A 25,569-nucleotide genomic window follows, 5' to 3' on the forward strand; every position below is an offset into this window, starting at 1 on the left:
CTCTAAACAATATTTTATTTTTTTCCCATTACATGTAAAGATAGTTTTCAACATTCATGTTTGTAAAATTTTGAGTTCCAAATTTCTCCCTCCTTTCCTCTTCTCCCCACTCCCCAAGACAGCAAGGAATTTGATATAGGTATTTAATGTATAATCACATTAAACATATTTCCACATTAATCATGTTGTGAAAGAAGAATCAGAACAAAAGGGAAAAACCACAAGAAAGAAAAAACAGAAAAACAAAAAAGTGAAAATAGTATGCTTTCATCTGCATTCAGACTCCACAGTTTTCTCTAGATGTGGACAGTATTTTCCATTGTGAATCTTTTGGAATTGTCTTGGATCACTGACTTAACTATTTCTATCAATGGCATCATCATTTACTTTTCTCCCATGTGCACAACCTTGGGGTTATCTATCTTGCCAGTTCTCCACCCTCACTCCTCATGTCTCCTATTGGTCCCCTCTCTGCTATCATATATGCCCTCATTACAATCTGCCTGGACCACCAAAATAGAATAGTCTCCCAGTAGGTTTTCCTGCCTCTATTCTTTCCCCACACCAAATTACTTTTGTCTAATGTTCCTTATATATACTAGTCCTCCTGACAAAACTCACCAGTGGTTTTTCTGTCTTCATTGAATAAATTTTATGTTCCTTAGCTTGGCTTTCAAGTCTTTTATAACTTTGCTAACTTAACTCCTATTCTGGCCACCAGGCACACTGGATTACTTACATGCTAGCTCCCAGACAGCAGGCCTTTCCTGTCACTACAGTGCTTTCTTCTATCCCTCTGTATCTGTTCAATTCCTCTTACCTCCCCTTCAAAGTACAACTCAAATACTACTTCTTGTAGGAAACTTTCCCTGACTGCCTTAGCTGGTAATAATTTTTTTCCCGAGAGATCATATGACACTTAGTGTTACAGTTACTTGTGTATGTATCCTATACCTCAACTAGACTGTAAGTTTCATGAGGGCAGAGACTCTATCAACTGTACTTTGGGCTGGGGATGAAAATGTTACACAGTGCACAAGAATGCCTTTCTGGTTATGGAGCAAGGAAAGGCTGTAAATAAAAGGTTCCTATGTAGAAAAGAGAGGGTAGAGCAAAGAATCACCTAATAAGCCCACGTCAGTCACTGTTGGGAGGGGGCAATAAGCAAGGCGGCCAAAGATGACAAAACGAGAGCCTTGATTGGAAGCAGAGTCAATCCCAGGCTTAAATATTCCAAAGGAGGGGACAGGGTGAAGCAAAGGGATGGTCTTTTATCAGGATAGAGATTTTGATATCAGAAGAACAATGAAAGCCCTAGTTCTATGATATGCCCCCCCCCCATTTGTTGCATTCAGCTTTCTAAAGGTGGAGACATGGTTTTTACTTATTTTTATTTTTTAAATTAAATTTTATTTTTTCTTTTAATCAAAATCCACTTTCTCTCCCTACCACCCAAACCCTTGCAACAAATATAAGTTGGCTAGGTGGCACAAGCGCCAGGTCTGGAGTCAGGAAGACCTGAGTTCAAATAGGGCTTCAGACACTTTGAAGCTTTACCTCTGTTTGATTCAGTTTCCTCATCCATAAAAACAACACCTACCTCCCATGGTTGTTGTGAGGATCAAATGAGATAATAATTGTAAAGCACTTAGCACAGTGTTTGGCATATAGTAAGTTCTATGTAAACATCAGCTATTATTATACCACGAAGCAAAACAAATTCCTGTATTGGCTATGTCTAAAAAATATGTGGAAGGCATAGTTTTATGTGTGGCCTGTGGTTGTAAGACCTTACTACAACTACCTCTAAACTTGCTTAAAGTGGGTAGGTATCATTAGCCACATTTTTGTCCATTTCTAAAAGATGGCAGGCATTTATCTAAACTCTCTATTTCTCCCACAGCCTAGTATAGGGCTATCACATAGTAAGCACTTGATAAATATTTGTTGAATTGAACTGTAAGTGGTTTTGTGAGGATGATCAGGTAACGGGGAAAGTAATATGACTTGGAGAGCACTTGTTCTAATAACAATCCTCTTGCCCCAATATGTAATTGGGATCAGTGGTGCTAGAAATGAACTTTGTTAAAAAAGACGTTGCCCCAGACAGCAGAAGTAGAAGCAGTCAGGTGTGCCATCAGGAAAAATGTCTTAACCATCCCAAAATGAAATGGGCAGCCTTGGAAGGGAGCGGGTTCCTTCTCACTGGAAGTGTTTGACAGAAGGCTACATGAGTACTTGGGAGGCAGCGTTGGAGAGCATTCTTGCTCCAGTCCTGGTTGGACTATATGGCTGGCCTCTGATCTCCCTCCTAACTCTGAGATTTGATGACTGAAAAAGGAACTCACCCACCACTGAGGAAAGCCCTGACCTTTCACTCACGGGACCCATCTGTCCTGCTCTAAAGAACGAATGTAATCGCTAAGAAGGATCTGCAGCTTCCATGCCCCATGACAGCATGAGAGTGAGAGACCCAATGGAGCAAGTCTGCATCTTTTCAGAAGACAGGAATGAAAGCAATAGAAGGCCCTGCCCAATTGCCAGTGAAATTTTGACAAACAGAACAGTTCTGTCAGGCCAAGCTTTCCAAAACAGGTTAAACAAAACAATAAGTCATCTGCTTTCAGTATTCAGTTTAAACACATCTAAAAGTCAAATTAGTAAGCAGTGTCCATTTTTAAAAAATTCATTCTACCATATTTATTAATTTAGTCTATCAAGTACGACGGTTAAAAATTGACCATTTCATTTGGGGTAACTGAGGTTAAGTGACTTGCCCAGGGTTACACAGCTAGTAAGGGTCAAGTGTTTGGTCTGAGGCCAGATTTGAACTCAGATCTTCCTGACATCAGGGCTGGTGCTCTGTCCATTGTGCCACCTAGCTGCCCCTAACCATTTCATTTTTGTTCACCTTTCTATGTGATATATGGAGTCAATTTTTTTAGTTCATTATGATGAATATTCTTAAACCTTCGGTTTTATGTTTGTATAGTTAACCCAGGCAGCCTACCTGTAAATGTAAACCAGAAGCATTTCTCTTCATATTCAGTGGGGTTCTTTTACCTATATTAAAACAAAAAAAATTTTTAAATCCCATATAAATTTAAATGACTATTTAGTCTGACATTTATCCTTTGGTACAATTTCTTTTTTTTTTTAATATACATTTTATTCCCCGCCCCCATTTACATGTTAAAACAATATTTTAACATTTTTTTTTTTTACCTTTGAGTTCCAAATTCTATCCTTCGCTCCCTCTCAACCCCCCTCCCTGAGACAGTGAGCAGTCAGACATAGATTATACATTTGCAATCATGCAAAGCATTTTTATATTAATCATTTAGTACAAGACTTGAATAAAAGAAAAAGAATGAAAGAAGGTAAAAAATAGCATGCATCAGTCTGTATTCAAACAACATCAGTTCTTTCTCTAGAGGTGGATAGTATGTTTCATCATCAGTCCTTCGGGATTGTCTTGGATTACTGCATTGCTGAGAAGAGATAAATCATTCAGTTTTTCATTGAACAATATTGCTGTCATTGTATATAACAATCTCTTGGTTCTGTTCACTTCACTTTGCATTAGAAATGCATCAGTTCATGTAAGTCTTTCCAGGTTTTTCTGAAATCACCTCGCTTGTCATTTCTTACAGTACAATAATATTCCATCACAATCATATACCACAGTTTGTTTAGTCATTCCCTAGTTGGGCATCCCTTTGATTTCCAATTCTTACCCACCACAAAAAGAGCTGCTATAGATATTTTTGTACAAATAGGTCCTTCTCCCCCACTTTTTTTGGATGTCTCTGGGATAAAGACCTAGCAGTGGTATTGCTGGATCAAAAGGTATGCACAGTTTTACAGCCCTTTGGACATAGTTTCGGGCACAATTTCCAAAGACATATACAATAATATTCTTTGAAAGAAACGATATTAACAACATATTTATTTAGTTCTTTATAGTTCACAATATATTTTCTTCAAAATAATACTATGAGGATTAAGAAGAAACAGATGATTACAAAAGCTAAGTGACCTGTCCAAGGTCACATGACTAGTAAGTGTCCAAGCCCACACTCGAACACAGCGTCTGTATACTTCAGTTCCAGTGTTCTGTTCTTTTAGGTGGGGTGGGTGTTGGGAGTGTAGACTGGTGATTGTGTCAGTGGAGGAAACTCCTTTCACTGATCATCAGATCAGGAACTCCCCTCTAACTTACTCTTTTTTTTAATTGATTAATTTATTTTTAGTTTTCAACATTCACTTCCATAAGCTTTTGAATTAAAAATTTTCTCCCCCTCCCTCCCCAAGACAGTGTGCAATCTGGTATATGTTCTACATATACATTCCTATTAAACATTTTGACCTTAGTCATGTTGTAAAGAAGAATTAGAACCAATGGGAGGAACCACAAGAAAGAAGAAACAAAACAGAAGGAAAAAAAAGAGCAAATAGTATGCTTCAATCTGCATTCAAACTCCATAGTTCTTTCTCTGGATGTGGATAGCATTTTCCATCATGAGACTTTTGGAGATGTCTTAGATCCTTGTATTGCTGAGAAGGGTTAAGTTTATTAACATTAGTCATCACACAACGTGGCTATTACTGTGTACAACGTTCTCCTAGTTCTGCTCACTTTACTCAGCATCAGTCCATACAAGTCTTTCCAGGTTTTTCTGAAGTCTGCTTGCTCATCATTTCTTACAGCACAACGGTATTCCATTACATTCATATACCACAGCTTGTTCAGTCATTCCCCAATTGATGGGCATCCCCTCAATTTCCAATTCTTTGCCACCACAGAAAGCCTGTAACTTACTCTTAAGAGGGTTACCTGGGGGGGGGGTGAGGGGGGTAGGAGACGGACAGGACTACTGACTGAAAGGCTAAAGACTTGCCAAGGGTCACCTTGATAATATGTATTGGGGGCAGGATTTGAGCCTAGGTCTTCCTGTCTTCAAGGATGCCCCTTGATCCACTATGGAATGCTGCCTTTAATATATGTCTGGGTATATATAATACAGACAAACATACACATATGTATGTATATGCTCACACATATATGTTTATATATGTGTGTGTGTATATCATCACACACAAATAGATTTCATCAATGTGGCCTGTAATGCATCCATGCCTGCTTTCATTCCATCCAACTCTTGTCCATGGCCTCTCCTAAGTTCACCACCTAATGTGCTACAAACCTTTCCTGATTTCTCAACATTACAAAGATACCAAATGAGTACACGGGCTGTTCATGAGTTATTCCTCACTCGTAGCACACACACCACCAGCCCACTCATTTCTTTGATGATAAACTTTCTTTTGTAACATGATTAATGTATCAAACAATAATACGCTTAAAAAAATCTTTCAGGGACACCTAGGTGGCACAGTGGATAGAGCACTGGCCCTGGATTCAAATCTGACCTCAGACACTTAACACTTACTAGCTGTGTGACCCTGGGCAAGTCACTTAACCCCATTGCCTAGCCAAAAAAAAAAAAAACAAAACAAAAAAAACTTCTTTCATTCACTTGGAACCCCATTTTCCCTTTTTCTTCTTCATGAGAACTCAAGAAAGATCCTTATTTTTGGCTTCTCATATTTTGTCATTCTTTGCGTGCGCTTGCTTACTCTTACTCAAAACAACATATTTTTTGATACTCACTTGAAACTGCAGGTATGCTGGTGCTCTGGTCAGAGAGATCCTCAATGATTTCAACAAAGTTCAGTGGGAAAATCCCCGTTTTGCCATTCCGTTCTCCTCGGGCCCATTCATCATTGACATATTCTTTAAGGAGAATCGTCTCTCCTTCTGAGAAACTTAACTCATCCTTTTGGTCTCCGATGTACTCAAACCGAGCCACGCATCTGGGACCTCTGAACAAAGTAAAAGAGTCTAAATGTAAATCTAAAGCGAATCTGACTCAAAATGCTTCAATAAAACCATTTTTTCAACATGTATTCTTTCAGGGCCTGCTATGTTCAAGGGACTATACTAGGTAAAATATAATTTTAAAATATAATAAAATCATAATAAAATATAATATAATACATTTTCCCAGGTTTGTTATTGCACTGGTGAAGGAAATTCCCTCCAGTGAGATCAGAAACTCATCGGTATCGGTTTTAGAGAGTGGTCTGGGGCCCTAAGAGGTTAAGTGATTAAGCCATGGTCACATAGATAGTACAGGTCAAAAGAAAGGCTTGGACTCACATCTTCCTGACTTGAAGACTGGCCTCTCTACTCTCTATCCACTATGATGCGCTTTCTCTTCAACAAGAAACAGAACCTATAAAAATGCCTGAAGAATAAGCTACCTCTTCTGAGGGTCTGTATTTCAGTTCACATTCACTCATCAGAATAAATGATATGCCCACGGTCACAAAGTATGGGAGATAATTAATGCATGTAGTCATACCCCTGGACATATCTGCCATTCACCCATATAATCATTTATACTACACAGTACACTACAGAATCAAGATTTATGCCTGGAAGAGAACATGGAGGTCATCTAGTCTGACCTCCTCATTTAACAGGTTCTATAAGGTCTAATTAGAAGAACAGGGATTTGAACTCCGATTCTCTGGTTTCAAATCCAATGTTTATTATAATGTACCACCAGTATGCCTTCTTGGTATATTTGGGACAAAGGGCAGAGGAGGCCAATGAGGCCGCAGTCACCCTAAAGGCACTAAATACAGGTTCTGCTAATGGTGAGAAGACAAGGACTAATGTAGTGTCAGTGGCAGGGTATGAGAGGTAAAATGAAAGGTCCAGTCATCATGAGGAAGACATGCAAGAATCTCACACCACTCTGGATCCCTAAATCCTACAATGGAACAATCTCAGTTTTGTCCTTTTCAAATGCTTGCTTTCCAGGAAATGGAATGAGGTTTATTTATTTATCTCTAAATGAGGTACAATCTTAACTCAAAAGAAAATGAGAATGGAGGCAAAAAAGTCTCCATTTTTCTTAAGGTCAGTATAGCTTAATATCCAAAGCTTACCCTTACATAACACCGGCTTTAGAAAGGAAGTTTCGATTACAACATGGCCCAGGCAAAGAGACTGCCTGAAGCAAGGGAAAGAGGTTGGACATGGCTCCAATCAAATCCTTATTTAGTTAGGTCATGGGTCAACTGCCAGGGAACACAGCTTGAAGTTCAACCTGCAGTCACAGTAAATGCAGCTTACAACCCCTTCCCCACCCACAGCCCAAACAAATCTGAAATCACACCCAAGTATTTGGTGTCAGACTGTTCATTATTTGTGGCAACCTCTGCATTTATTTTCTTATACCCTCAGGGAACATCTCCTTATGCCTGACCTATTCAAAGTCAGGTTTACAGCCTTCAACAGTGAATTCCACTTATTTTACTAGACTATACAATATCAGAAGAGGACATATAAATTCACAAAGAAGGCCCAATGACACCAAGAAAGGAAACCATCCCTAATGTTAAAGGATTTTCCCACATAGTTGTAACTTGTACGTAGAAAAAAGAACTACCTTCAACACACTCATACACGAAAAGTCCAGACATTTTTGTAAGCATCACACTTCTCATAAGTTTTAAAGTTTTCTATGAGGTATCATAGGATTTAGAGGAAGAAAGAACCTTAGAGATTATCACAATCTCCCTGAGCCTCAGTTTCCTTAAATGTAATAGGAGATTGGATTGGAACACCTCTAAGGTTATCTCCACTTCTAAATTCTATGGTCCTATGATCTAGCAACAACCACATTTTACAGGTAAGGAAACTGAAGCCTAGAGAGGTGAGGTGATTAACCCAAGGTCATAAAGGTAGCAATCAGCGTACCGCAGACCTTTTCAAAAGCTAGTGAATATGCCTCTTCTTAATTTCTCTGGATCTCAGTTCCCTCATCTGTAAGCTGAAGTGGGTACAATATCACATGTGGCCACCATATTATGGGTTTTGCTTAACTTTTTCTTTGTTACAAGAGAAGGATTTTGTGGCAGAGGTAGAGAACATACTGGGAAAAGATTCTAGTGTTTTAAAAAAGGCATCAATAAAGTTTCAAAGGAGAAACCCTTCCAGTTTCTATATCCATGATTCTATGATCCAGCTTCATACCCTTGGCCTGAAACTTTGGACTACAGTTGCCTCATCTATATAATTATTTGCAAGATGCCCTCTCTTCCGTTGCCAACTCTAAAACTCAATTATTATAACACATCAAAATCGAGATGATAAATGAAACCACACAGATCCACCAAAATCATTGCTTTGAGGCCCAGCCCTGAATGACCAAGTACACCTGTTCTGTCCTTCATAGTTATAGGACAAATACCAGAATTTATCCGCATTTGTTGTTTCTGTTACAATTTTAATATGCAGAGATATTTAAGGAAGTTTCCCTCATAATTAAAATTCACACTGACTATTCAAATGATTGTTTGAAGAGGCCCAAGCTTATTAACTTGGTGTCCTCTCCTAGCTTTCCTCTTCTCTAAGAAGTAATTACATAACTCACGTAACACAGTGGGATGAAATGGATCCTTTTTTCCCATTACCTCCTTCAGGAACATCAATCTGGCAAAGACAAAATTAATAGAACAAGTCATACATCTTCAGGTTTTGGCCATGGAAATGTTTATATGCTAAAGCTAAGAGCTTAGAAAATTCTTCTTTTCAAGCAGATTCTGTGTTTTTAATTCTATTCTACACAAGAACTGCCTGTGGGGTGTTGTTATAAGGGTTATTTTTTAGGGGAGGATAGGAATGGGGAGTTGGTATTAATAGATTTATTGTGTTCAAACAAAACCTATAGATATTTCTGGCTTTTTACTAAATGATAACTTCTATCAGGGAAAATGACCAAAAAAAAAAAAAAACCAAACCCCAAATCCAACAACTTAGCACTATCAAAATATTACTAGTTGCAGAAAATTACTTATTGCTGTAAACCTTTGTTTTGTTGAGAAGAGTCAAGTGTATGGCCCCAGAGAACCCTTTGATGTTCCAGATCTCTAGTTATCTTTGTCCAGTAACAATATTTGGTCAGACTGGACAACATTTCCCTAATCAGTGGAGAATGGATTTATATTTGTTATCTATCTATTCTACTTTGCATCTAGTTGTTTTAAAGGTTTCCCTTTTGTCCTGATGACAGTATCAAGTGACACTTTTGCCAGGTTCTACAGCAAACACATCTGCTTGTACCTTATCTAGAATGATTTGTGTTTCACCTATAGGTGCCACAGTTTTGAAAAAACACTGGCGAGGACATCCACAGGAGAGCAACCAAGATGGCGCTAGATCATACCACCTGAGGATGGACTGAATGAAATAAGGATGCTCACCCTGCAGTGGAGACGCGGAAGGTGGGAGGTGCTAGTATAACTGTTTTCAAGCATTTAAAAGGCTGTCACTTGGAAGAGAGTTTGGACTTGTTCTGGTAGGCCCAAGAAAGCAGAACTCGGAGTAATGTCTAGACCTTAGAGAGAAGCAGATTTAGGGTTGAAAAGCCAACCAATAATAGCTAATTCCAAAAAAGGAATGGACCTCAGGCAGTAATGACTTTCTCCTCCCTGGAAGGTTAGAGGCCGGGGCGTGATGACCATCTGTTAATGAAAACTATAAGAGAGATTCCTAACTGGATATGAATTCACATGCATGACTATTGAGGTTCCTTATCAGTTCATGATTCTATGAAGTTTGAAAAGTTTTCTTGGCTTATAATATAGTGGTTTAGAGGATAATCAGTCAGGGCTTTGTTCACTTAGTGATTTAAGAACATGTAAAAACATAGTAAAACCATCTCATCTCTGGGATGCTCAAAGTTTACTCTATCCCTATTTTCTTCCCTGGGTACCACTTAATGCAAAGGCTGATGACACAAATTCCCAAATGATTGTCTTATGCCAAAAAAAAAAAAATCAGAAACTAAAAACAAAAAAAAAAGGGAAAAGTTGTGTCTATGACTTTTTTCTTTCTGAGACTTTGAAGTCAGTTTCAATTTATGGATGGACTGATAGTGTCCAATCAGTGGTTTAGCTAGAAATTTTGGGTTACCAAACTGTGATCTACAATGCAGGGACCATTTGGGTGCTATTTATGATAAAGGGCATAGAAAAAGGAAGCAGTAAAGTTTTCTTTATTTTGCCTCTCTACATAATTTACTATTGTTCTCTGCATACTTCCCAAAATAATGCAAGCTTCCTAAGGACAGGGACTATTTCATTTTTGACTTTGTAGACTTGGTGCAGGACACAGTGGAAATGCACAAAGTAGGCTCTCAATAAATCTTTGTTCAATTGAATTGAATAGGGGCAGCAAGGTGGCACAGAGGATAGAGCACCAGCCCTGGAGTCAGCAGGACAAGAGTTCAAATGTAGATACCTGTTTTAGCTATATGACCCTGGGCCAGTCACTTATAATCCCAATTGCCTTCCAAAAACAAAATCAATTGAATTGAACAGTTATAAGTATATATTCAAGAAGCTTTATAAATGGATGCTAGTTATTCTGTCTTAGGTAATAATGAAGACAGGTATGAGTGGGCATGCTACATGAGAGTAATGTTCTAGTTACAGAAGCTTAGAGAGCTCTGAAGAATCCCTATCAGTGGTCACTACTACAGTGGCTTAAGGGTCTGCCGTGATCTCTGGGTGTGTTCCTTGGTGGTTCTCATCAGGTTTGGGACCCTGTGCCTTACACAGACTGCTCAGGTGCCTTTGCTTATGTGACCAAAAAACGAACCAACCAAACAAACAAAAAACCAGCTTGTGGATTCCCCCATTTTATATAAAAAATACAAGTATCATTTGCTCAATGCAACAAAAGCATCAATCAAAATTTGCCGAAAGGTAATTTTCCACAATATTATCCACATTTTCCTCTGATGATTATTTTGCAATTAGAGGTGTATCTGAATATAAACAATGGTTTTAGTTTAAAAAATGCTTGGGAAGGGTCACCAGCTGCAGGGGAATTCTGTGCACAGCAGAGGGGCAATAATGCTGCCTACTGAGATAATTTGTAGCATTTTATAATATCTCACACTTCTACAGCACTTTTGGGTTACAAAAGCACTTTTTACACAATTACACTGTGAAACAGACAGGAAGAAGAGTAGTGTTCCTATCTGACAGAGAGGGAGGAACTGAATGGCCTGTGCTCCCATAGCTGGGGAATGTCCAGGATCTGAATTTAGGTCTTCTGATTCTAAGGCCAGGGCTCTTTTTAATATCTACAACAGTGAGCTGCTGGTCTTCCCAGCCCACTCCCCACACTTGGAGAATTCTCTGACTCCACATAGAGAAGTCTGGAAGATTTTTTCCCTTATTATTTTTAAGGGTATTTATATTGTCTACTAGGGCAGCTAGGTGTCACAGTGGAGAGAATGCCAGGCCTAAAATATATATATATATTTTTTGCTTTTTAGTGAGGCCATTGGGGTTAAGTGACTTGCCCAGGGTCACACAGCTAGTAAGTGTCAAGTGTCTGAGGCCACAGTTGAACTCAGGTCCTCCTGACTCCAAGGCCAGAGCTCTATCCACTGCACCACCTAGCTACCTCTCAGGGCTGAAGTCTTAAAGATTCACCTTCCTGGGTTCAAATCTGACCTGAGACATAGCTGTGTGAACCTGGGTAAGTCACAACCCTATTTGCCTCAGTTTCCTCATTTGTAAAACCAGTTCACAAACCACTCCAGCATCTTTGCTAAAAAAGCTCCAAATGGGATTGTGAAGAGTCAGACATGATTGAAACAAGTCAACAACAACAACAACAAAATATGGTCCACTAGAGTGAGGCTGCAATATTACACTTGGTCAATTAGTGGCATAATGTACCACTGCCCAAAAATGGTTTAGGCCCACCAAGGGTGGGAAAACTGTGGCCTTTGAGGCCACATGTGGCCTTCTAGGTCCTTGGGTGTGGCCTTTTGACAGAGTCCAAGTTTTACAGAACAAATCCTTTTATTAAGGGGATTTGTTCTGTGAAGTTAATGCCTTATATGATTCATTACAGAATTCTAAAAGTATGTAAAATGTATTGATTTTAAATGAGAGCTGCCCAGAATGTGCTACACAGGCATAATTATTATCCTGTTTTGTAAGCTGACCTTAAAAAGGAGAGGCTATCTCTCTGTTGAAGAGCTACAGGTAATAATGAACAAATGAATCCTTGAGAAAATTTCACTGGGGGGCAGCTAGGTGGCGCAGTGGATAGAGCACAGGCCCTGGATTCAGGAGGATGTGAGTTCAAATGTGACCTCAGACACATAACACTTACTAGTTGTGTGACCCTGGGCAAGTCACTTAACCCCATTGCCTAGTCAAAAAGAAAAAAAAAGAGAAAAAAGAAAAAAATTTCCCTGGAAAACCTGGGATTAGCCTGGTGTAGCTTACAGGGTACTGGACTTAGAGGAGACTTGGGTCTAATTTCTACCTCTATTAATTATAGGAAAGTCCCGAAGATGGCGGAGTAAAAGCAGTGACGTGCTTGAGCTCTCCCCCAAACCCCTCCAAATACCTATGAAAAATGGCTCTATGCAGTGAATAGAGCACTGGCCCTGAAATCAGGAGAATCTGAATTCAAATCCGGCCTCAGACCAACACTTGACACTTACTAGCTGTGTGACCCTGGGCAAGTCACTTAACCCCAACTGCCTAAAAACTAAAAAAAAAAAAAAAAAGGCTCTAAACAAATTCTAAAGCAGAAGAACCCACAAAAAGACAGAGTGAAACAAATTTCCAGCCAAAGACAGCCTGGATGGTTGATCAGAAAGGTATATCTTGCCGGGTGGGGAGAGGAGCACAGTGCGGGCGTGGGCGCACAGGCCGCAGAGACCCTGCGGCAGGCCTCAGAGGACTGAATCACGGGCAGCTGTGGCAGTTTCCAGACTTCTCAACCCATGAACACCAAAGACAACTTAGAAGGTCAGTGGGAAAAGTCTGTGACTGTAGTGGTGAGAGAGGAGAGCAGGATCCCAGCCCCATTCCTTGGGGCCTCAGCTGCTTCCTGAGCTTGCAGCCCACAGACTGAGGGGGAATTAAGTGGCTGATCAGAGGGGGATTGCAGGGATCTCTCTGCTGGTGCAGGATTCTCTTGCTTTGCCCGTGCTTGGATCTGGGTCACAGCTCTGGGTGGCGGTCCTGGGGCGAGGAGGAGTGCTGGTCTGGTGGAGCTTGTAGTGGCTGTGGAAAGGAAATCCTCCTCCCAGTTCCAAGACAGAAAAGAGTGCTCATAGACCAGAGCATAGGCCAGGAAAGGAGTAAACACCTCGCCCTTGATCATACCACCTTGGAAGAACTGAAAATTTATAGGTCCCTAGAAGTATCTCTGAAAACAGCTGCACAAAACCTCCAAAGCTTGGGACAGTATATTCTCCACACAGGAAACAGACTCCTACCTTAACAAAGAGTTTATAACTCAAGTAATTGGCTGGGATCATGAGCAAGCAGCACAAAAAAAGTCAGACCATAGAATCTTTCTTTGGTGACAAAGAAGATCAAAACATACAACCAGAAGAAGACAACAAAGCCAAAGCTCCTACATCCAAAGCCTCCAAGAAAAATATGAATCGGTCCCAGGGCATGGAAGAGCTCAAAAAGGATTTTGAGAAGCAAGTAAGAGAAGTAGAGGAAAAACTGAGAGTGATGCTAAAGGAGACCCCAAAAAATACTGAAGAAAAAAACACCTTAAAAAATAGCCTAACCCAAATGGCAAAAGAGGTCTAAAAAGCCAATGAGGAAAATGCCCTAAAAAGCAAAATTAGCCAAATGGAAAAGGAAGTCCAAAAGTTTACTGAAGAAAATACTTCCTTAAAAATTAGAATGGAGAAATTGGAAACTAGGGACAATTTGAGAAATCAAAGCACTGTAACACTAATCCAAAGGAATGAAAAAATAGAAGAGAATGTGAAATATCTCACTGGAAAAACAACTGACCTGGAAAATAGATCCAGGAGAGAGAACTTAAAAATTATTGGACTATTTGAAAGTCATAATAAAAAACAAAGAGCCTAGACATCATCTTTCAAGAAATTATCAAGGAAAACTGCCCTGATATTTTAGAACCAGAGAGCAAAATAGAAATTGAAAGAATCCACCCATCACCTCCTGAAAGAGATCCCCAAAGGAAAACTCCTAGGAATGTTGTAGCCAAATTCCAGAATTCCCAGGTCAAGGAGAAGATATTGCAAACAGTCAGAAGGAAACAATTCAAATACTGTGGAAACACAATCAGGATAACACAAGATTTAGCAGCCTCTACATTAAGGGTCCAGAGGGCATGGAGTATGATATTCTGGAGGGCAAAGGAGTTAGGACTTCAACCTAGAATCACCTACCCAGCAAAACTGAGTATAATCCTTCAGGGTAAAAAATGGTCATTGAATGAAATAGGGGACTTTCAAGCATTCCTGTGGAAAAGACCAGAGCTCAATATAAAATTTGACCTTCAAATACAAGACTCAAGTGAAATATGGAAGAAGTAAACAGGAAAGAGAAATCATAAGAGACTTATTAAGGTTGAACTGTTTACATTCCTGCAGGGAAAGATGATATTTGTAACTCATGAGTCCTTTGTCAGTATTAGGGCAGTGGGAGGGAAAAAAATTACATGTATGTATAGATAGATAGATAGATAGATAGATAGATAGAGGGCATGGGGTGAGTTGAAGACGAAGGAGTGATATCTGGAAAATATAATTAAGGGGTGAGAGAGGATTATACTGGGAGAAAGAGAAAGGGAGAAGTAGAATGAGGTAAAATATCTCACATGAAACAGACAAGAAAAGGCTTTTAGAGTGGAGGGGAAATGGGGGAAAGTGAGAGGGAATGAGTGAATATCATTCTCATAGGATTTGGCTTAAGAAGGGAATAACATACACAATGAGGTATGTAAATCTATCTTACCCTACAGGAAAATAATGGGGGAAGGGGACAAGAGAGCAGGGGGTTGATAGAGGGGAGGGCAGATTAGGGGAGGGGATAATCAGAAGCAAACACTTCTGAGCAGGGACAGGGTCAAAAGAGAGAGTAGAATAAATGGGGGGTAGGATAGGATGAAGGGCAATATACTTAGTTTTTCACAACAGGACTACTATGGAAGTGTTTTGCATGTCTACACATCTATAACCTGTACCGAGATGCTTGCCTTTTCAATGAGGGTGGGTGGGGAGGGAGGAAGGGAGAAAATTTCTAACCCAAAGCTTTAAAAACATGTTAAAAATAAAAATTAAAAAAGAAAAGAAAAGGAAAGTCTGTTAACTTCTCTGAATATCAGTTTCAACATCTGACATGGGGATAGTAATATTTGGAATAGATATCTCACAGGAATGTTGCAAAGTGCTACCTGTTACCACTATGTCACCAGTAGAGGCCATAGGGCATAGTGGAAAGAAGTCTGGACCTGGCCTTAGCAGACCCGAGTTCATAGTGTGTTTCTATACCTTACTATGTGAAATTGGGTAAGTCATCTCCCTTCAGTTTCTTCATCTATATAATACGGATAAAAATACATATACCATTTTTCTCACAGAGTGGGGTTGAGGAGAGTATTTTTTAAATATAAAGGCACCTGGGCAGCTAGGTGGTGTGGTAGATAGGGTGCTGGACCTGAAGTCAGGAAGACCTGAGTTCAAATCCTATTTCAGATACTTACTAGCTGTGTGACCCTAGGCAAGTCACTTAACCTGTCTCAGTTGCTTCATCTATAAAATGGGGATAATAATAGCAACTAATTCCTAGGGTTGTTGTGAGGGTAAAATGAGATAATATTTATAAAGCACTTAGGACAGTGCCTGGCAGTGCCCTATAAATGTGTAAGGTGTTGATTGTTCAGTCTGATTGATTTCAGTGTAGTGAGGACATTCTGCCTCAAAGTGCTCCTATGCTGGGCAGAAGACAGAGTCAGGCTAAAGATAACTGTGAATTTGAGCAAGTTATGTCACTTGTTTGGGGTTCATCTATAACATGGGGGTGAGACTACAGACATCTAGCCTTCCTTCCATTTCAGGAATTCTATGATTCTAAGGGCAAACTTTAATAATTCAATCCAACCACACGATAAACATTTATTAAGCACCTACCGTGTGCAAAGCCCTGTATTAAACACCTTGGAAGATAGTGACCCAGCCTTCATCACATTTTTATCGTTAATATTAATTCAAAGAATGTAGCTAGGTTTCTTTAAGGGAGCTTGGTTCAATGTATAATGTTCAATTTTCAATAACCATGTTTTCAATTATCCAAGGGATTTAAATTAATTTATATTTGGAAAATTGAGGCTCCACTCCCCATCTCCCTCTGACATGCAGAAGTAATAGAAAATGCTTTTTCCTTTTCCCAGAGAGGCTGTTAATGATCAAAACTGTTTATTATATGTTTTTATTGGCATTTCCCAATATCAGTAAGTTTTATCCAGGGATGAATTGTGCTCCTGTTATCATAGAGATCCTAAAGGCTGCCTGACACGTGCCAGCAGTCATAATCATGCCATTAGGTGGCTTTGCATAATTGTTTTCAGAGACTGCTCTGTGTGTGTGTGTGTGTGTGTGTGTGTGTGTGTGTGTGTGTGTGTGTGTGTAGTAATATATGGGGGAGATGTTTGGATATTTGTAGGAAAGTGGAGTGAAGCTAGAGGGACAGTGAATCTAGGGTTTACCACCATTTTATTTATTTATTTAATTTTTATTTATATTATATATTTTATTTTATTTTTTTGGCAAGGCAATTGGGGTTAAGTGACTTGCCCAGAGACACAGCTAGTGAGTGTTATGTGTCTGAGCTGAATTTGAACTCAGGTCCTCCTGACTCCAGGGCCAATGCTCTAGCCACTGCGCCACCTAGCTGCCCCTATCACCACCTATCACCACATTTTAAAAAAAATCAGTAAAACATTTATTTTTTTTTTTTAAAAATGGACATATATCCTAAAGTGGCTAATCACTAGTCAAGTAAGAGTTGTTCACTATTTAGGCTGGAATATTTTTTTTACCCCTTCTGAGGACTTTAGGCATTAAATGCATTGGGTATTTTTAATCACTCTGTCTCTAGCTGAATAAGTTGAAACAAATAATATATTACTGAAAGATCCCAAATAATCCAATGGAAGAAATGAAACCAGAACCTTAGAGCCCTGTGCCATGTTCTTTTTTGTCCCTTTGAATTTAATCTGCCAGCCAACTGACACACACATTCTTCCTTAGCTGAACATTAGACCAATTAAAATGGAAATGGACCACTTACAATTACTTTGACATAGTTAGCAGGAAATATGCCGATCTGGTTTCTACATTTTCCTCGGTACCAATCACTATCTATTTTTTCCAGAAGATAAACAGTCTCTCCCGAAGTGAGGTTCAAGTCATCAGCTTGCTCTGTAAAAGAAATTTACAATTATGGGCAGCAAATTATCCCAGCTGCAAACGCAATTAATAAAAAGACAGCTACCACAGAGCAACATTTAATTTTGTTCATTTGGGTTGCATATTGTGTTGATTTGGTGAACCAACTCAACTTCACAGCCAATTAAGTTTTTTTTTCCAAAAAATAAAAACAAAACTCAGTACTTTTTCAGTATATCTTAAAAATAAGGTCCCCCTCCAAGATAAATTCAGATAGGTTCATAATGTACTGATACTTGGGATAAGGTGAAATATCATCCAAGTCTATTTATTATTCCATGCTTGTACTTTCCACCCATAGTATTGAAATATATAAACAGTAATTTCATTGTGGAAGAAGTCCAATGAGTGAGAACACCTTCCACCAATGCAGATAACAAATTACCTAAATCCATCTATGACTTAATAGATTATTAATCCCTAGGAAGTTGCCCAAGGCAGACAGAGGTGTCCAGAGTCACCTAGCTAATAAGTCTCAGGGGTAGCTTTTAAATCCAGGTACTCCTGACTCCCCCTAATCACTGTCTCTAGAACACTCCAATGGGTCTATGGTCTCACTGATGTGGGTATTTCCTGCAAAGTGCAGCTCATCTATACCTATACTTATTACTCTTGTCCATTTCCTCCTAGAAACCTACCACAAGGGGTCCACCTAATGTACAGAAGCCCTCCTTAAATTCTCACATTGTAGGGACTATTGGTTATTTCTCCTTCCCTATGTGACCAGTCCCCTTTGTTTTGTTTCATATGTGCACAAAACTTCATAATCAAACACTGACTTTTCCTGTTTTACTCTTGTCCATTTCCTCCTAGAAACCTACCACAAGGGGTCCACCTAATGTACAGAAGCCCTCCTTAAATTCTCACATTGTAGGGACTATTGGTTATTTCTCCTTCCCTATGTGACCAGTCCCCTTTTTTTGTTTTTTTCCTGATCATATACTTTTAATGTGAAAATAATAAATATAATGGCTAACATTTAATTAATGCTTACTATGTGCCAGGCACTGTGCTAAATGCTTAATATTATTGTCTCATTTGATCTTCACAAAATCTTGGGAGGTAGGTGCTAATATTATCCCCATTTTATAGATAAGGAAACTGAGGCAAATGGAGGTTAAGCAACTTGCCCAGGATCACACAGCTAGCAAGTGTTGGAGGCTACATTTGAATTCAGGTCTTCCTGACTCCAGGCAAATAGTACTATTGAAAAATTAAAAGCATTAAAACTGTCAATCATCCATTTACTTTTTAAAACATTTAGTTGGTAAATATTAATCTGAAATAATTAAAGAAATCAGATTAACATAACTTTTCAACAAGCAGATTTAAGCCATACTAAAACAAAGCCTAGTTTCTACAAAGAAGATAATCGGGATGCAGATAATCAGGAGCTTATTGTATTTGTAAATTACAATGTGGCAGCATTAGATTTTTAAAGCACTGAAACAAAATTTCCAAAAACTTCCTTTAAAATCCATTGGACTTTGATCTTATAGAGGAATCTGAAGGGATATATCTGTATAAATCCTCAACTTTCTTAGCCATCAGGATTCCATTTATAAATCAGAAAGCATAATTTTGCAAGGCTTTGCACTTTTGATTTAATTGTATAGGAAACTCCTTCAAATAGTGTGTATCAGCAACTGTTTCGCAACTTACAGTTTTAGTGAGTTGTCTGACTTATTGAGAGTTTAAGTGACTTGCCCAGGGTCATAGATCCCTCTTTGTCAGAGGTGGAACATGAACCCTTGACTCTGAGGTTGGCTCCCTATCCATCATGTCACATGCCTCTCTAACACCACCACCACTACCTGACATTTATACAGTGCTTTAAGGTTTGTAAAATACTTTCCATTCATCTCATTTGAGCCTTACAACAATCCTGGGTGGCAAATACCACACATATTATGCTATTCCCTTTTGCAGTTGAAGGAACAGGCTCAGAGAGGTGTAAGGTGGCAGCCAGAGTGTGAGAACATGACCTTTGACTCCACAACTAACATAAGCTACCCTAAGTAAATGTAAACAGTGAAAGAAGCTCCAACAATCTCATGGGAAAACTTGACCGTGATCCCGGGCCATCCCTGGCACTTTGCCTTCTTTGTTCTGTTTCTATATAACATGTGACCTGGCCTAAGGGGGGTGCAGGGATCCACCATATGTTGTTCTGTTGTTGCCCAGGACTGGCCTCCCAGTCCCCAACCCCCCAGCCCCCATTTAATAAACCCTAACAAATCTACACATATAACCCATACTGCCGTGGACTGCCTAAATTTCTTTAGTATCTCAGTATCCCCTAGGAGGGTCTGCCACCCTATAATGGCCAAAATCAGTACAGATCTTGCATCTTTACAGAGGTCAATCAATCATTCAATTAAGCAACCATCACTTATTAAGCATTGACTATGTGCCAGGTGCTGTGCTTGGTGGTGGAGGTGATACAAAGACCCAAGTGGAACAGTCTCTGTTCTCGAAGAACTCAATTTCTGTTGGGTGAAACATATGTGCACATATAAATAAACACAAAATATATAACAAGTACACGTGCAGTAATATAGGATTGGGGGCTGGGAGTGGGGGACTCAATCCTAGGGGAAATCAAAAAAGGCCATGACAGAAGCTAGAGATTTGAAGAGGCAGAGGTGAGGAGGAAGAGCATTCCATGACTGGGGGACAGCCTGGCCAAAGACACGGAGACAGAGAATAGGAAATGTATGTGGAGCAAAAAGTAGACCACTTTTACTGGAACAGAGAGTAGGTAAAGGGTGGTAGTAATATATAATAACCCTGGAAAGGTAGCTTAAAGTCAGATTGTGAAGGGATTTAAATAGTTAAGTGACTTGCCCATGGTCACGTTGCTAGAAAGTTTTATGAGACAAAATTTGAACCCAGGTCAATACAATACTTTTGAGTACAATTTTGTTACAATTAGTAACTGGTGTCCCACCGGCAGATGGCATTCATTGTTTACAAAAACTTAAGTGTCCCCTTTGGGGGACAGTTTGAATGTAATTCTGCTCAGAGGAAAAGGGGATGGATTGGTGACCTCTCAGGGTCCCTTCCAGGCCCAGAGTTCCATATAGTAATTGAAAGTAGGTAAAAATGAATCTTCCTTGATTTACAACCAAAGAGGTGAATAGTTTGAATAATAAATGTCTTGGACCACAGTTTTTCATCATAGTTTGACCTCTTGGGTCTCCTCCAGGTCTAGAGTTCTACATGTTCAGAGAAAGTAGGTCAAGATGAATATTCCTTTATCTATAACCAAGAGGCTAATAGTTTAAAAACACGTGTTCTGGAACATAGTTGTTTTTTTTTTATCACAGTTTCCATACTTTAGGGATTTGTGATTCTGTCAGTGTGAAGAACTACAAGCGTGGGAATGCCCCCCCCCCCACCAAGGCAGACCACAACCCAGCTATGACTCAACTTCTAAGTCCAAGTGAATCGAGAGAGCTCAAGTGACCTGTCCTGGATCACACAGCAAGTAAGAGTCAGAAGTAAGATTTGAACCCACATCTTCCCAATTCCAAGCCTAGCACTCTATCCACTCAACCACAGTGCCTCTGACTTCTGTCCTTACCTGCTGGAAAATCGTGTAGCACAAGTGCATGAGGGACACTGCTGTCGACAGACTTCAGTACACTGGTTGAATCCTTGCAAGGGAAAAAACAATGGAATCATAAATGAAGTTAGCATTTATTATTTAGTTTGAGACCTTTTTCTTTTCCTTGCTAGAATTGTACTGACACACATATTATCAGTACATAATATAAGCCACACAGCTGAGTTAAGCAAGGGAATCTTATCAGGTTAGGAATGTCATTGCCAAAGGGAGGGTAAACTAACTCTCACTGATTAGCACATTCACTTTTGGGAATTTTATCTGAGAAAGAAAAAAGGGAATAAGAGATATCAGAAAGATAGAGCAAGAGAAAGGGGAAGGAGGGAAGAAGAGAAGAAGGGATAGAGAGAGAGCGAGAGTGCAAGATCACTTAATATCATCTTCTGCAGTCCTTTATTCCTTTCCACAATAGTGCATCTGTCTCTTTTTCTATTTCAAGCTTGTAAGCAGGTCTTAGATTGGTAATGATCTTGCAGGCTTCAGACCTGGTACATCTATTTGGTAGGAATAGTGAGAATCCCTGAGAATTCCACTCTTGACTTTTATGATGAGGAAAGAAGTCCATGATTTGCTACAAACTCACAACAGGCATAACCATCAATTCCAGTTAATTTGCTATGGGCTAATTCAATACTGTTTCTGATTAGCAGCAAATGCTGTGCCCCAGCTGTCTGGCTTGGGCTTTCCTATATAATTGGGATGGTTAAGTCAATGCCAAGGCTTATGTGGGAGAAGGAAATAGGGTACCCAAGGTGCTTTCAGGAACTAATTGGTTGATTCCAAGCAAGTGGATTGAGAGAAACCAAAACTCTCACTGCTTATTAGTAGGAAAAAAGAGTTGTAGTTGGAAATGAAATATATTTTTCTTTAGACTACTGACAATTGTCTATTATAACCATCAAAAAAATGTATTAAAGTCTTCTGTCAAGAGTGAAACAATAGCAAAACTGTGAATTAAGTGACATTGAATCAAAGGATTTAGAACTGGAAGAAACATTAGAAATAATCTAGTTCCATTCCCACCTCCACTTTATTGGGTGAAGAGGTTAAAGGCCAGAGAGGGGAAACTACTTATTCAAGGTCACATAGCCAATAATTAGAGCTGGGATTCAAACTGAGGTCCTCTACCTCCAAATTCAGGACATTTTCTAGTGTATCACATGACCTTTCATTGATTTTTGGTATTCCCCCAGTGCCCTTCCCATGCCCTGCTTCCTGCTTACAGGGCAGCCTATCCTCCTTCTACCCACCACGGTGAAAGCTATAGCCTTCATATGCTCTCTCATGATGAAGTAGCTTCATTTGGATCTGCCCTTCTAGGGAACCTGTCACACTCGAAACTTTTTGTTCCTCCTTTACCTCCCAAGAAAATACAACTTACATATCTTTTGTCTGTGATAAATGAAAATCCTGAGAGTTTCTGGGTAATTAATAATCAGTTTATTAATTAGGCTAGCTAATTACCAATAAACTGATGGTCAGTGATTTCTCTCCATAACCAAAGACACCTAAAGTACACATGTCTTAAAATATTTTTTTCTTGAAAGGGAATGTCCTTGACAGGAGAAATCAACCCTGATTGGTGAACAATTAATGAGTGGAGGGGAAGTGGGCTCAAAGTCTTCAGCTCCTCCTGCTGAGAACGTGGATTGATCACGGAGGAAGGTCTCCTAGTTGAGTGGGGTCCCACCCAAAATGGAGGAGCATATTTCTGGTGGATTTGGGCAATCTCATGTATCAACCTTGTCCTTCAGAGCTGACTGACCTATAGGGGCTGGTCCCTGAATGAGTAAACGAAGATAAAAAGCCTTAATCCTAATTTAATAATTTATTATTAATATAATAGAAAAATAATTTCCAGCATGTCTTACTCAGGGTCTTATTGGGTCAATGGTTAGTGAACTTGGGATACTAAAGATTCAAGCTAATGTGTTTGTGACTAACAGTGACTTTAAAAAGTTACCATTCTAATGAGTTATATTCCCATTTTGGTGGGAACTTTCAGTGCCTAATGAAAAGGAGAGGAGTGTGAGAATTTAAGGTAGCAAGGTATAATATGAGTATTTTAGGGCAGGAACTCTTTTAATACCCTTAAAAATCATACCATATAGTGGTCCTACTCTGCCTGCACATACAGCTGATCCTGCTAATGCTAGCCAGCTCTGTCTTTGATGGAGAAGAGCAGGACAGGGATGTAGGTAGGGAGTGATATTTCCCCAAGGGACACAGATTCCTGGTACTCTTAAAAAAAAAAGCCAGAACACTGAAAAAAATCTTTCTAAAATGGCTCTATCTGCTAACTGCCATTCTGGTATGGTGATGCCTCACTTATCTGGGGATCATACTCAATGAACCTCAACCATCTGGAACACAGTTAAGAACCCAGAGTAGTAGACTATGAATGCTACTGAGACCCTCACCTAGGCTTACTGACTTGGAATTATGTGTAAAAATAAAGATACTGGGCAATCCTTAACTATTCCTGGGTTACAAGAAAGCAGCAGATTAAAAATTTTGGAGTGGGGCTATAGGATACTGCCACCAGTAAGATGTGACATTTAAGGGAGGGAGGAAGTAGGAAGACTATCAGGAGAAAGGAAGCGAGGCACAGTGGAAAGCCCCACTAGATTTGGAGTTAGAGGATCTGGGTTCCAATCTTCACTTTGCCACTTACTACCTGTATGACCCTGGGCAAGTCAAGTTCCATCCCTGTGCCTCATTTTCCTCATCTGTAAAATGAGGTGCTTAAATTACATGATTTCTAAGGTCTCCTGTAGCTCTAAATCTGATGAGACAAAAGAAAAACAGAGCTCTGAAGTCTTGGGCAACCAGTGCTACAAAAACCCCCAAATAGTGTAGGCACTTATATCAGGAAAGCTTCCATCATTTGGAAAATCCCTTAATGCAGAAGACTGAATTGCCCAAGGATGCTGGATGAGTGGAGTTACTGTGGACCATCACCACCATTTTTGTAGTAATCTCTGGACACCACCACAGCTTAAGAAGTAATTGTGTCTACAGTGCAAGACAAGTCAGGCAAAATTGAAGTTCAATAAAATTTGGAAGGTTGTTAAAAAAAATCCTCCATTTCTCTTTTGATATTTCTAGCTCATTTTTTTTTCTCATAAAATAGAGCTTTTGGCAGTATCATTTCAACTGTTATACTCATTTGTGCTCTGAGAGCAGAACAACAGATGTTATGACCAAATGATTGTATGTCAAAACACAAAAGTGACTGGACCAAAGATAAATTTCCTCTATTTTCAATGAATTTCGGAGCTTTTTGTCTTCCAACAGTAATTTGCTTCAAAACTACACTTTGTTTTCAAGATTCATTCCTCTGAAGAAATCTATTCAATAACCATTTATTAAGTACCTAATATGTGCCCAGCATTGGGACTACATTAACACAGAGGAGACCATAAAGCTAGAATGAAAGGCAACCACTTTTGCCTGTACTTGCTTTACTGGTGCTGTTTTGATTTTTTTTTTTTAAGATGTATGTTATTTTTTTCCCCCTCGAGTGAGGGTCCAGATGTATTACAGCGTTAGTATACGAGCTCCCAGCATGGAAATTCCCTCCATCAGTTCAGATCAGTGACTTCTTTGTAACCTCTGATCATAGGATCCTGGATTTGGGGCAATAAGGAACCTCAGAAGCCATCCAAATCCAACTCCTTCATTATGTTGTTGAGATGTTTTCAGTTGTGAACAACTCTTTGTGACCCCATTTGGGGCTTTCTTGGCAAAGATACTTGAGTCATTTGCCATTGCCTCTTCCAGCTCATTTTATAGTTGAGGAAACTGAGGCAAACAGAGTTAAATGATTTGCCCAGGGTCACACAGCTAGGAAGTGTCTGAGGCTGGATTTGAACTCAAGTCCTCCTGACTCCAGAGCCAGTGTTTTATCCGCTATACCACCTAGTTGGCCCCAAAAAGTATTTTGTGAAAATCCCTATAACAAGCAAGGTACTGTGCTAGGTACTGGGGTACAAAGACAAGACTGACCAGTTCCTGCCCTCAAGCAGCTTCTATGATAGCCGACCTAGGGAAACATGCCAGCCAGCATTAAACAGCCAAAGCGCTGCTTTTCAGTTTCCTCTGAATGCTTCCCATATTCCAAGGGGACTCAGCATTCAAACCTCTGTGAAATAATACATGTTGCAATATCTTAGCACTGTTTTCAGAATAAAAAGAAATTAGACATTACTGCTTTCAGATGAGACTACTTTGTCACTAACCATGTCCCCTGTAATTGAAACCTTTAGTTTAGATTTGCTTGGATCCTCTGTCTCAGTTGGAACAGATATTTATTTAATTAGCAAGCTTATGAAACAGCTTCTTAACTAGACATTAAGCAGATATCTCAAGGACATTTGTGTTGCTTACAAATGGCCTTCATTAACATGATGCTACTGTCTGGGGTTCCCTGATTTGTCAGGTACCAACCAGGATTGGCTGCTTTAGGGGTGGGACTCAGTTACATTATTTCTGGAGCTAAAATCACTGCGATTATGGCCATTCAAAGTTTTAATCTCTGAAGGGAAG

The 25,569-nt window shown here is 39.5% G+C and overlaps 1 protein-coding gene across 5 annotated transcripts in view; it reads right to left on the minus strand.

Moving 5' to 3' along the window:
- Positions 1 to 25,569, minus strand: part of SH3D19 (SH3 domain containing 19) — a 221,359-nt gene that overhangs the window by 8,606 nt on the left and 187,184 nt on the right. For all 5 annotated transcript variants that reach the window (XM_027866830.1, XM_027866832.1, XM_027866831.1 and 2 more), the window contains 5 exons: positions 20,980 to 21,052; positions 17,236 to 17,366; positions 8,511 to 8,569; positions 5,675 to 5,886; positions 3,011 to 3,063 (listed from right to left, as the gene is read on the minus strand). In XM_027866830.1, coding sequence (XP_027722631.1) covers positions 3,011 to 3,063; positions 5,675 to 5,886; positions 8,511 to 8,569; positions 17,236 to 17,366; positions 20,980 to 21,052 — 528 coding nt within the window. The remainder of the gene's footprint in view (positions 1 to 3,010; positions 3,064 to 5,674; positions 5,887 to 8,510; positions 8,570 to 17,235; positions 17,367 to 20,979; positions 21,053 to 25,569) is intronic.

This window comes from Vombatus ursinus, unplaced genomic scaffold, assembly GCF_900497805.2.
Source record: "Vombatus ursinus unplaced genomic scaffold, bare-nosed wombat genome assembly UNPS02014784.1, whole genome shotgun sequence".
In the NCBI taxonomy this organism is placed as follows: Eukaryota; Metazoa; Chordata; class Mammalia; order Diprotodontia; family Vombatidae; genus Vombatus; species Vombatus ursinus.